General features: G+C 42.1%; 1 protein-coding gene across 2 annotated transcripts in view; it reads left to right on the plus strand.

Moving 5' to 3' along the window:
• The window catches only part of CCDC60 (coiled-coil domain containing 60), a 315694-nt gene that overhangs the window by 220939 nt on the left and 80785 nt on the right, over positions 1 to 13970 (plus strand). For both annotated transcript variants that reach the window (XM_077462079.1, XM_077462080.1), the window contains exon 7: positions 9975 to 10076. In XM_077462079.1, coding sequence (XP_077318205.1) covers positions 9975 to 10076 — 102 coding nt within the window. The remainder of the gene's footprint in view (positions 1 to 9974; positions 10077 to 13970) is intronic.

A 13970-nucleotide genomic window follows, 5' to 3' on the forward strand; every position in this document is an offset into this window, starting at 1 on the left:
TCTATTTGTGGGGGAAAAAAGGAAGCCAGTTTTGTTTGGGAGCCTCGTCGCACAACCATGCAATTGTAAGTTAAAACGAAGCAGTGCCGCATTGCAAAAAGTGCTCTGGTTTTTGGGTAGCCAAATAGTCTGGGGATTAAGGGGTTATTTATCAATCATGTGAGTTGCTAAATGTACCTTCATTAAATGTAACCATATTGTTGCAATTAGAGGCACCTCTCTTCTCTTTTATACTCAGTTGTGACAGGACACTACTCTTATATCAAGACATCGCTTGTATATCAAGTCAAAATGTATTAAAAAACTTTGCTTGTCTTGCAAAATGCTCTCAAACCAAGGTTTTACTGTATATATATATATATATATATTTTTTTTTATTTATTTATATTATTTATATTAATTATTCAAAATTTCGACCTCAGCATCAGTCTGACTGGACTATAGGGTGTTCAGCCTGGCCACCGGGGGCACTGTCTCTTCTGGCAGGCATGGAACCACAGTCTGGTTGGGTGCTTTAAGGTTACTTTCTCTCAGAGCCCGCCCAGTGGGAGTGTCACTCTTGCTGTGCTTTCTGGGAGAGGGTACTTAAGATGTGGATGTCATGTGGTTCGGGGTTCTGGTCCAGAAGTATTTTATGACTCCATTATTCTGGTCCTCCTGACCAGCCCCCAGGAAGGCTATGGCCTGGGGTGCGGATCCACCCGACGTTATGTCTCGGGGCTGGTTAGCCCAAGGCAAGGAAACTAAAAGAAGGATTCTGAGGTGGTTCGATGCCATCTCCGGTTGTGGAGAGGCCCAGCAATATCCAGGGGAGGACTCTTCAGAAGAAGGGCATGTACGGGTTGGCTTCTTAGCAAGAGCCTGGTGAGGCTGAGGGACCTAAGTGAATCCAATCTCGTGGTTATCGCCAAACTGGCTGAAAGATCCAGGTATTACACAAGTGTTCTACAAGTCCTAGTTTCCTACATGTTCTACAACAACGTCTGTGGCAGAGACTTATTCTTACAATCTTCTACTTTCTCTCAGAGCCCACCCAGTGGGAGTGTCACTCTTGCTGTGCTTTCTGGGAGAGGGTACTTAAGATGCAGATGTCACGTGGTTCAGGGTTCAGGTCCAGAAGTATGTTATGACTCCATGGTCCTGATCCTCCTGACCAGCCCCCAGGAAGGCTATGGCCTGAGGTGCGGATCCACCCAACTTTATGCCTCGGGGCTGGCTAGCCCGAGGCAAGGAAACTAAAAGAAGGATTCCGAGGTGGTCCGGTGCCGTCTCCGCTTGTAGAGAGGCCCAGCAATATCCAAGGGATGACTCTTCAGAAGAAGGCCATGTAGGGGTTGGCTTCCTAGCAAGAGCCTGGTGAGGCTGAGAGACCTAAGTGAATCCAATTTTGTGGGTATCGCCAAACCGGCTGAAAGATCCAGGTATTACACTATTGTTCTACAAGTCCTAGTTTCCTTTCTATGTTCTACAACAACGTCTGTGGCAGAGACGTATTCTTACATGTGCTACAACAACGTCTGTGGCAGAGACTTGTTCCTGAGTTAAGCACCTTGTTGGCTGCTAGACCTTGTGAGAGGGGGACTATCCAACTTGAGTGAACATCCAGCTGTGAATGGAAATGTCAAAGTAAGAGAGTTCTTCATTATTGACTTTGCCACTAAGAGTACCTGAACTTTCCTCCTAACCCTCTGATCCTATTTTAAGAGACTGTTCGTTAACTACGTTTTTGCAAATAAAAATCCCTTTATGCGGATCTGTCGTCATTCTCTAAAGTTTCTGGGCCATCTACTACGGCACACCCCTAGACATAAATCGTGGAGAAGAAGGTAACCGTAAGCCCAATCAAACCAGCAGCTCCTTCGGGGGTTAGTGCTACACATATATATATATATATGTATATATGCAGACTTGAAGATTAGAACATTGGCAAGTATTGTCAGTAGCTGGAAGGAGAATGATGTTAGGCAGGGCAAGGAACACATTTTTACGAAAGGTTACTAGAAGTGCCTGTAGCAAGATTTTTTTTTCAACTATTCCTCCTGAATGATGATATGTAGCATTGTATTATTGGGCAAGTTCATAAATGTTTACAACAAACTATTTGAAATTCAAAAATTATTCTATTGACATTTGGAGATTATTACTGAGTTACAGCCTTTGTAAAATAAAGAATTCTGGCTTGCAATTGCTATTTCTTATTGAATTCCTTCTTAAATAAATATTGCTTCATGAGCAGTATTGTGTGAAAGTCTGCTAACTATTCAGTCTATCCAGTCTAATCAGCTTTCGCACATCTAAGTCAAAGCATCTTAACATGTTTCCTTTACTTTCCATTCCAAAACAAATTAAATTGAGCCTAAGTAAACCAACTAAAGGCAAGTAAGGTATGGTTGATTAACAGAGTTATACAGGATGTTCTCTGTATTTTCATGTGTTGTCTGTTTAACCTGTTGAAGCTGAACTCCAGACACAAATGAATCTGTACTAAGCTACAGAAAGAGGCTTACTATCTGTGTCATATGTTGCTGTGCAAATCACCTACTTTTAAGCATTCCCACACTACCTACAATTCTGATGCCCCAGCTCAGCTGTAAGGCTCATATTTTTGTTGAACTGGTCTTCTCTCTACTCCTTGGCAATCCAACATAGCAGTTCTATATCATAGTGTCACAGTCAGGGGTTTGGCTCAGGAACCAGTAGTTATAGCAGTAGAGAAGTTCACACCAAACGGAAGTACATGTGCACAAGCAGGTCACCTTGGTGGATGATGTGGGCTCAGCCGAAGCCAAGTTATAAGCACTAACTGGCCTTCTTCAGAGCACCTGATAGTGGAGATGGGTTTCAATGGATGCTAGTGCCAGGTCGTGGTCATCGGGATTGCCCCACCAGGAGAGGAGCAAGCCAGTCTCCAGTGGCAGATGGAGCAAGTAGGGTTTAAGCAGAAGCGTAGCCAGTAAACAAGTCAAAGGTTGTCAAGTGGTTGCAGACTGAGATCAAGTGAAAGCATAGTCGAGAAACAATCCAAAGTTTGGTAACAAATGGTTGCAGGTTGGGATCAAGCGGAAGCATAGTCGAGGATCAAGCAAAAGGATGGTAATGAGTGGCAGTGAAGATGGCAGCAGGAGTGAAAGGAGCAAGATATTGGCTGGAGAAACAATAATCTGGTAAACATGAAGTGGAGATACATGGCTTGAATCAGGAAGTTCATGGGATGAGCAAAGGGTTCAAGGTTCACCAAAAACAAGGGACAAAGCAAGGCAGTCCAAGGAAGCAGGCAGAGAGCTGTTCAGCATCTCAGGTGGCACAGAAAGATGGAACACAGCCAGACACCACATAGATTCAAGGTTCAGATCCAAATCCTAACACTGTACTTCAAATGGATTGTGTTTTGTTGTGAGGCATATGAATGTTTAATGACCTAGCCAATCAGCAGGCTTGGAGCTCCCGACAATGCATGCTGGGAAAACATTGGTATACCTGCTGTTCACCCTCTTCCCTTTTGGGCTTCTCTCCTGTAAGGATGACTACATGAAAGGTCTGTCTCTCTCCCCAGGCCCTTGGGTCTAGGGGATGGAAAGAAGTAGAGTCTCTAGGGGAGGAATGCCTGAAGATGCTGGCAGCTGGATTCTAAAACGTGCCTGGCCTATTTAGGAAACAAGCTGTAACTGTCCCCACCAAAAAAATGTGATGAGTGACTGGTGGATTGAAAATTATACACAGGAACTTTTCCATTTTGTCCTGCCTTGGAACATAAAGACTACGATATCAATAGAACCTCAACTGTCAAGGATAAAAGCTCTGTAAATGTCCAGCCAGCATAGTATGACATAGTCAACAGCTGAAAAACTCCTCTCAAAACCCACTAGTTTTGGCCTTTTTTAAAGCCAAAAACGCCCCAGCCAAAAACTGCTGATAACAGCCTATGTGTGCATGGACACATAGGATAACATGATGGGGAGTTTATTGACTGTAGAAAAAAACGTCTGAAGCCAAAAACACCTGCTGTAAAAAAGTCTAAAAACGTCAAGTGTGCATGAGGCCTAAAAACTAGTATCATGGGTACACTGTATGAAATGCTTACCTGTAATATAAAAAGTTATGAACTAGTAAAAAAGAACTGTATAATCAGATTTAAAATGTGGATTTAAAATTTTAAATAAAAGACTTAAATAAAATTGACCCCCAAAAAAAGAAAGTTTCCCTTTAAGTTGATATGAGCTGCGATGTCTCATACACTACTCTTTGAGGAGGCCACTCATCATGTCTGGCCGACAAGCATGTTGAGTTGCAAAATAATCATCTAGGGACCTAAGCCTGACTGATGGGAAGATCGAAAGCCTTTGTATGTGTCCTGCTGTGACCCCTTGTCATTGTCAGTGTTTTATACACGAATACACACCATCATATATTTTACTGAAAGCTCTTTTCTTTTTTGCAGACCTTATAAAGCATACTGTCTATATGTCTTTTTTGATGATACACATTTTAAACTAGCAGTTAACCAGGGGAATATTGTCTCCATCTACCCAATCTGTCTATCTTAAATTATTCACATAGCAGGTTCATGAACTCCCTTCAACCTGCAGAATTCTCTAACTACCCTTATCAGATACTCTTGGGAGTTACATAGACATTCCTGTAATTAGAAATGGATCTGTCATATTCAGCATTGTGTGTTTCATACAGCACTGTTCTGGTGGGGATGAGATTTTAAATTAGATTTTCAGATGTAATGAACAATAATTTTTAATACTTCTATCATGTCAGTCAGCTTCCAATCCTCTTATAAGTGATAGTTACTGCTAAAATATTTGATCACATTTTTGCTATGCTGAGTTGTTCGAGGTCTTTTATTAGGTAAGTCATATTCAAGCTGCGGAATAATACAAGCATTCTGTGCAAAGCTTCTGCTGTGAAATTTTATTTTAAATTTTATTGGCCAAGCCCCCATTTTGACTAGGAAGGATGTTATTAGCAAACATTGCAGCCGCTTAGAAGGATAGTTTAACCAGGGCTTTTTTTCTCAGAAAATAGGTGCAGGAACTCAATGACCCCCAAAACCCCCCTCCCCCCCCCCCACACACACACATACACCCTCCAATCTGCATCAAATAGTGGGTGTGGTCACATTTTACATCAACCAGTGGAAGGGGCATTAAATACCAGAGGTACATTATGTACAGATCGAACATATGTTCATGGGGGTGAAGTGTTACACACAGATTGCAGAGTTCAGGGGTGCACGACACACAGAGTGCAGAGTTCAGCCTTCTTCCACAGCTGCTTACCTCTGCATCCCCATCCACATTTCACTTTCACCCCTCTTCAGCTCTAACCTCGGCCGGACTTCTGTGATTACAAGAGATAGTGAGCAGAGGGCCTGAGCCATAGGTGGTGGAACTGAGTTCCACAAAGTACAAGCTGAAAAAAAGCCCTGATTTTAACCTTTTGCAAAAAAAAATAAAAAATGCACCCATCTTGAAAAAAGCAAGAATGCGCATATATTATTGAAACAATGGCCAGTGAATAACTAATACAATATTCTGGTTCCTGTAGGCTCTTCCTTCAGCTCAGGTCCATACTGAGGTATGCACTTTTAGTTACAGATCTGGAGGAAATATTAATGGAATACAAGTGTGGTGACGTCTCTGCACTTGTGGTCCATTGAGAGCTACAGTCCCTATACTGCGGTGGCAGTAAAGACTGCCATGCCAAACTCTGCTTTAGGACCAGGTGAAGAGAAGAGCCCCTGGATTCTGTAAATTGAGGAGGGAAGTTTGAAGGTGGAGGCTTATGTTACACCCCAAACACTTATCAAGATACTAGGTCTCAAGCATTGCTCAGGTCATTCATTCATCACTCCCTGGCATTTAGTTGACCCTCAATTTTTAATAAAGGGCCTAACAAGAAATTCCCTTTAATCAATTAACCACCTGCTTTATCTATTTAGACAAGATAGGATACATCTATAGATTCAAGGTTTGAACACAAACTTCCTCATTTACTATCTAGTAGAAGACCACATAGATATCCAGTTTATGAAAGTAAGTGGCATACAAATACTTACAATCAATCTTTATTTTATTAGGGGATAATCTAATACAGAGAAATACTTTAGTGATACTAAACACACACTGTAATTTACATTGTCTCCTCTATTTCTGCACTGTAATTATTTTAACCTATTCCCACCGGCCGTACACATATGTGCGGTCTCTCGGCGCGTGGGCCTTCGCACTGAGCTTCCGCATATATGCAGCCCTGTGTAAACCACTTACTGTTCTGAGCGGGAGCTCCCTGCTTTCTCCCAGCACGGTAGCCGATGGTTAACAGAAAGCTCCCAATGCATACTAGGGATCAGGAGCTTTCCGATCATGTGACCACTGTGATAGCCAATCACATCGGTCACATGATCCGAATGCCCACCTCTGCCTCCCAGCATTTAGAACCCTTGAAGGACCGGAAGACAGCCAGTGGGAAGGGGTTAATAAAAAAAGTAAGTACCGTTTTCCTAATGGATGTACAGCTGTCACATGACCCAGATCTTTCCCAGCCTGTCTGCAGGGAAACATAAGCAGGAGGAGCTTCTAGTCCTCTGCTGCTGGTCAAATGTTAAAAAAACTGCCTTTGGAACAAGGGGGCCCCCAGATCCCGCCCCCTTATGTGAATGAGTATGGGGTGTATAGTACCTCCCCGGGAAAGTGTAAAAAGTGAGTAAAAACAAGTTTTTGACAAGTTCTTTATTAAAAAATCAAAAACAATTTTCCCCGAATTATGAATCTCTGTCTCCAGTCTCATTGAAGGCTCACAACATCTGCATGCTCCTCTATCTAACATTACTTATATATCTAAGGGGTGGGGCCACTCAGCAACGTCATGGGTAGCCCGCCCTTCTTGTAACATCATCAATAAAGGCATGCTGGGTCGTTGAAGTCACAAGGGGTCGGGTGCACCAGATCACCAGTGCCTGATATGGATTGGGGGGGACCCCACGCTGTTTTTTTTCAGAATTTTCTATTGCTGGCATTCTGTTGTTTACATTTAAGCTCTCAGCAGGGAAGTCTGCTGACAGCTGATGAGTCATTGGTTGTTAACCCCTTGCCGACCGCCGCCATCAATCGACGGCCAACCGCCCACTGTCAATCGATTGCCGCCGGCAGAATGCCACTCCTGCGCGAATCGCCGTAGCTTTACAGCGGGCGCTTTAAGGAGTATAGGGGGCCCGCATGCCCGCCGTGTGACATAGGAGCCACTGCGCGTGGCTGGTGGGGGCGATGGCTGACGGCTACCAGCGATTGCTCCTGAGAAGGACAGAACGGAGATCTGTCAATGCAAACAGACAGATCTCCGTTCTGTCAGGGGTGAGGAGACTGATCTGTTGATCCTACTGCTTAGGAACAACAATCGGTCTCCTCCCCCAGGCATTTCACTGACAGGGAAACACTAGGGGCCGATCAAGGGGTTAAATGTGTGTCCTAGGGAGTGTTTCTAACTGTGGGGGGGGTGGGACTGCCTGAGGGAGGAGACCGATTGTTGTTCCTAAGCAGTAGGATCAACAGATCAGTCTCCTCACCCCTGACAGAATGGAGATCTGTCTGTTTACATTGACAGATCTCCGTTCTGTCCTTCTCAGGAGCAATCGCTGGTAGCTGTCAGCCATCGCCCCCACCAGCCACGCGCAGTGGCTCCTATGTCACACGGCGGGCATGCAGGCCCCCTATACTCCTTAAAGCTCCCGCTGTAGAGCTACGGTGATTCGCGCAGGAGTGCCATTCTGCCGCCGTCAATCGATTGACGGTGGGCGGTTGCCCGTCGATTGACGGCAGCGGTCGGCAAGGGGTTAGCAACCAATGACTCTCCCTATACAGTAATCAGTGGCTATTTTTAGCACTGATCGCTATATAAACGTCAATGATCCCAAAATAGTGTCAAAAGTGTCCGGTCTTTCCGCTGCAATGTCACAGTCCCGATAAAATCACCGATCACCGCCATTACTAGTAACAAAAATAAAAATGCCATAAATCTTTCCCCTATTTTGTAGATACTATAACTTTCATGCAAAGCAATCAACATGCGCTTATTGTGATTTTCTTTTTACCAAAAATATGTAGAATACATATTAGCCTAAACTGAGGAAGAAATAATTTTTTTTAGATATTTTTGGGGGATATGTATTATAACAAAACGTAAAAAAAAATTGCTTTTTTTTTTTCAAAACCCACAGAGGTGATCAAATACCACCAAAAGAAAGCTCTATTTGTGGGAAAAAGGATGTCAATTTTGTTTGGATACAGCGTCGCATGACCGCTCAATTGTCAGTTAAAACGACGCAGCGCCATATCGCAAAAAATGGCCTAGTCAGGAAGTGGGTAAATCTTACTGAAATGGTTAAGAATGCAGCAGCTTCCCAGCCCACTCCTTAACAATCAGCTATTTTTGACACAAAATTTGAATTGAATTAATCAATAATTTTTTGACCGATTCAAATTCGAATCATTCCGAAAATTTTAAATTCACTAGACAACAAATATATGAAACAAAACATAATGAATTTCAATAAAATTCATAACTTTTTTTTTTTTGGAGATTTGGGTACAGTACTGTGACAGTAGTGATTACTTGTAATACAGCCTCTCACTCTTCCACTTTCAGAGTTCAGCAGATTTCAGTTCCTATTCTATAGGTGGGTGCTCTCTGCTGAAAATGGGTCACAGGAGTGCAAAACTATATGCACTCTTGTGACCCATAGGAGAAGCCCAGTCAAACAAGCTCAGGCTGGACTTCTCCTTTAAGCCTAATGGTGTAATGCCACATACACACGATCAGACATTCCGACAACAAAATCCCATGACTTTTTTCCGACGGATGTTGGCTCAAACTTGTCTTGCATACACACGGTCACACAAAGTTGGTCGGAAATTCCGAACGTCAAGAACGCGGTGATGTACAACACATATGACGAACTGAGAAAAATTAAGTTCAATAGCCAGTGCTGCTCTTCTGCTTGATTCCGAGCACGCATGGCACTTTTTGTGACGGAATTGGGTACACAGGATCAGAGCTCGCGCAAATGGATTTTGTTATCAGAAAATTTGAGAGCTCAAATTTTGTGCGACAGAAATTCTGATGGAGACTGTCCGATTGAGCCTACACATGGTCGGAATTTCTGACAAAAGGCTCCCATTGAACATTTTCTGTCGGAAAATCCGACCGTGTGTATGAGGCATTAGAGTTTTTTACACAAGTTCCTCTTTAATATACAGTAAGTACATGCAGAATGTTTTATATTTATAGCGTACTGCTTGCAGCTGCACATGTACTTCCATGAATTAAAGGGCACTCTGATGCTGGATTCACATTGTTGTGTGTGTGTTGCATGGTAACGCACATGTATGTGTTAATGGGCCCATATATTTTCCCTTTTGCAGTAAACTGCAGCTTATAGATATGCATCAGACCCAAAAGAAAAGAATGGGTTTTATATTTTTCTATATAAACGAGAACTCTTATTTTGTATTTTGGGTGGGGAGTAAATTTAACCAGTTTGTATAGCTGTTACCCACCTCTGCTGTCACATCGTGCCACAGTATGGCAGGTTAAAAACTCAGCTCCAGCTCCTACTGTTAAAATGGGCTTATATTTTTGCAATGCTCCATCTTTAGGCATGATTCATATAGTTAAAGGAACATGAACTGTTGCCATCAAAAATGCAGACGAGAGGGGTTAAGATTGGACAATACGACCTCCTATTAGTTTATACTGGTACATCTAATCTTTCATGAATTACCATGTCATTTTAAAACACATGGAAAACACCACTAATTTAAGTTTATGTTCGTCATGGAATGCATTCATTTACATTGTATCTGTTAAAAACAAATTTCCAACAGTGTGCCATTCTTCATTATATTATGCTGCTTAAAAACATGTATTCAATATGTATAGTATGTCATATGTCTCTGATTCTTTTCCAGGGAATCCTTGTTTCGTCAGCTCTGTGCCCTCCATTGGCTGTTAGAATCTTTAACAGAGCAGTCTGGCCTGATGCGACCTGTATCCACCTGCTGGAATATAAGGTACAATTCTTCAGACATTCAAATAATTATGTAAAGAAAAGAATAGTGATTACATACCGCACTAACATACAAATGTAATAATATAATAAATGTGAAATTATTATATACAATATTGAAAGTCCAATAACCACCACCAAAAAACGAATTGTTCTCATAAAGTGCTACTGCAGTCTGCTGATCATCAAGCAAATTTGATTGTGTTATCTTCAAATGTGCAAATCCTTCCACCAACTTCTAGGTAAGTATCCTACTCACCAGACGGGATTGACACCCATTACAAGTAGTCAACACCAGTAAACAGATACTCTCCAGATAGCAGCAGCTCAGGAATTTCACGACCGCCACATGCGTGTTTTGTATATATCAGGAAGAAAGAATAAAACTCCTCATGGTGTAGTATCTTTAAAAAAATTAATGCTAAAACAACAGCAGCTCATGAAAAAAACAGGGACGCCGTCCACATTCCACCTGCGTTCCAAACAATGGCAGAAGTGACATGGCACATATCACGGGATCCTACGCATTTCATCTGCAATCAGAGCAGTCTGACGCAGTCTTAATTTAGTCAAATACTATTTTAATCCAATAAAATAGGACTAAAACTAATACAATTGAGATTACTAAAAAATATCTAAAACTAAAATGCCCTTTTAGTCTAAAGACAAAAAATGGGACTAAAACTAAAATGCCATTTTAGTCAAAACGCTAAGACTAAAACTAAATTGAAATTTGACTTTAAAATTAACACTGTTCTATAGTGCATGTTCATACCTCAATACCATAAATAATAACATATTCGATTTTTCACTCCAGCAGTATACGAGTTTGGAAATTGTAGAGAAATGTTAACTAATGCATTACAATTTAATTACACCCGTTAGATTTTAGATGACTAAAATTAGTTTTAGTCGACTAAAATGTACTGGAGATTTAGGCGACTAAATATGATTAAAACTAAAACAATTAAACAAGACTAAAATGGGACTAAATCTAAAATGCCCTTTTAGTCCTAAGACTAAAAAACAAAATTTGCTGCCAAAATTAACACTGGTCTGACGTCATCAGGAATCATGTGATAGAGCCCGTCACCTCCTTCCTTATATACACCGCCATTAAAAAGGATAACCAATCCATTGTAATCCTCACAACAGGTCATTATTCCTGGTCGTGTCATTTAGTCATGTGTCATGTGTATAGGGGGGGCTAGTGTATACAGAGAAAGATGTGGTGATGTGTGTAGGGAGGGGGGTAATGTGCTTAGAAGGGGTAGTGCCTCCCAACCATCCCAAATTTGTTAGGGTTGTCTCTGGATTTAAACTAAATCCAGGCTGAATCCTAGCGGTGATAGCTCATGTTCTGGCAAGAACAGGGGGGGGGGGGAATAGCATGCTATCATGGAAGAGGGTGTCAGTGGGCTGCTTCAGTGTCCTTGTGACATGGAGGGGTTAATAAACACTGCCATTGTCCAGTAATGCAGCACACAGAGGTAATAACACCGCCATTGATCGTCATGGGGAGGTATGTTTAACCACTTTCCGCCCGGCCTATAGCATAATGACAGCCGGGTGGTGGTTCAGTTATCCTGCCTGGATCGCATATGACGTCTTTCAGGATAACTGCTCACGGTCTGACACAGCGCTACACCGATCTTGGTAAAGAGCCTCTGATGGAGGCTCTTTACTAGGGATGGACGAACGGTGCAGGCCGAGCATAAGTTTGGGCCGAAAAAAAGCTATAGGAAAGTGTACTCTACAAAAAAACTAAAAAAACTAAAGCAACACAACCAATTGAACAGTGGCAAAATTGTTTCAGATAATAGTATAGATTGGAAGCTTCTTTTTTGAAGTACCACTCTGTATTTTCTTGGAAGTTTAATAAAACACAGTACACAAAAACACTTCCATACCACAACCCCACATTCCCCAAACCCCTTTCCACAATTCCTGTGTCCTTAATTATCCTAAAAAATACAAAATATAGAATTTAGGTGTATGTTTGCTAGAAATTGGTTAGTGTCCGGACATGAATGAGCAATTTATTAGGAAGTAAATTGAAAGAGATAAGACAAGTTTTGTATGCCAGTAAAAGTACAGTGTATTACCTGAGAGACAATGGCCACAAATATTGTTCAGTGACTGGATAGTATGTAAGTAGCTTGGTTAGGCCACATTTTAAAAGGGTGAGACAAGGTTTTATCCTATAATAAACATTAGTGTTTTATTTGAAATACAATAGCCACATACAGTATATTGCAGTGATTGGACAGTATTTAAGCAGCTTGATTATGCTGCAATATAAAATGGATAGATGAGGAGGGTTTTATCTTCAAATAAAGTGTATTATTTTATACACAATAGCCACACATGTTGTACAGTAGATGGGCAGTATGTAAGCACCTTGATTTATGTAAAAGCGAGAGATAAGCCAAGTTAAAATATAAATTGTAGTTTATTATTTCAGAGACAATAGCCACAATAAATTAGAATGTATTATTGCACACACAAAAAATAGACTGCAGGTCAGGGATAACAGTTAAACAGCGACTGATGTTATTGCTAACACACACAAAAGTAGTGGTAGAAAGAATTGTTGGGTCTATGCACTGTGAACACAGTTCACAGCAGAGTAGCACAATACAGCACTGTATAGCAGCAACTATCCCTCTCTGAAAAGTTATTATAATACAGCACCAATTATATCACTGTATATAGCACTGTAAAGCACTGTATATCACAACTATCTCTCCCTAATCACACATTGTCAAGTCCTCCTATCTACATCAACATACAGGGAAAAATAGCTGCTGGGAACACTGTCTTTTATTAGTGATGGGTCTGGCACACAACAAAGGCCCCTTATTGGCTATTCTAAGCTGTCTGACCTAAATTGGAAAGTTAGGAAGTGCATTATCAATAGTTGATTTCCATATCAGTGAAACAGCTGCATTAGTTCTCCGCAGGGCTGTAGATATTTTTTTTCCTGGGGGGGGGGGGGGCAGTAATAAGGCAGCGTGCTTGCTTTGCTGTGACAAATTGTGGGTTTGGCAAAATTGTGCTAATAATGAGAGGGGCTTAAAACTTCACCCTACCCACTATGTACACGGCAACATGTGCCACAGTCTTTGTACCCCAAAAAATGCTTCAATTACTGTGCAACAAACAGGAGTGTAGCAGACACATGCAAACCTCAGAGCATTGACTTGTAAATGATGAAACTCTACCATTACATATGCTTTTATGCACACAGCCTAAGGGCCGGTTCACACTGCGACGCGAGGCGAGGCGACACGGCTCGCCTCGCCTCGCTCCCGCAAGTCGCCCCCATTCAGTGCTATGGAACCGTTCTGAGAGGAGCGACTCGAGTCGCTCCGACTCAGAAAAAAGGTTCCTGTACTACTTCGGGGCGACTTCGGGGGCGACTTGCATTGACTTCTATGCAGAAGTCCTCTGCAAGTCGCCGCTGAGGTCCGTGCAGGTCGCGGCGAGGCAAGTCGGAGACGCCTCGCCGCGCATCGCTGTGTGAACCGGCCCTAACTTGGAGAACGTCAGTAACAGTGACCACTAAGCAGCCAATATCTGTTGTACAATATACCATAAATAGTGCAGGAGTAGGGAGTATGTTATATACAGCCTTGTGTATGCAGTTCCGTTTGAAGCAAAACTCTGCTGGCGGCAGCAAACACCTGTGACAGCCATCAAGTATTAAACAAATAAGGATAGCCTATCATACAGATGTCCTCCTGATGGTGATCAAGCTCACATACTCTGTCCTATCCAAGCTTAAGGTAGCCGCCAATGCTCTGGGCCTCCCTTCCGAACCTGGCATCCACCTGGTCCTCTGACAGTTCATACCCTGATGGCCATTCCTGTAGGCTGGAAGGAGGTGAAATAGCAA

Source organism: Lithobates pipiens, unplaced genomic scaffold (assembly GCF_037356315.1).
Source record: "Lithobates pipiens isolate NorthernLeopardFrog02 unplaced genomic scaffold, aLitPip1_a1.2 Scaffold_3, whole genome shotgun sequence".
NCBI classification, from domain to species: domain Eukaryota; kingdom Metazoa; phylum Chordata; class Amphibia; order Anura; family Ranidae; genus Lithobates; species Lithobates pipiens.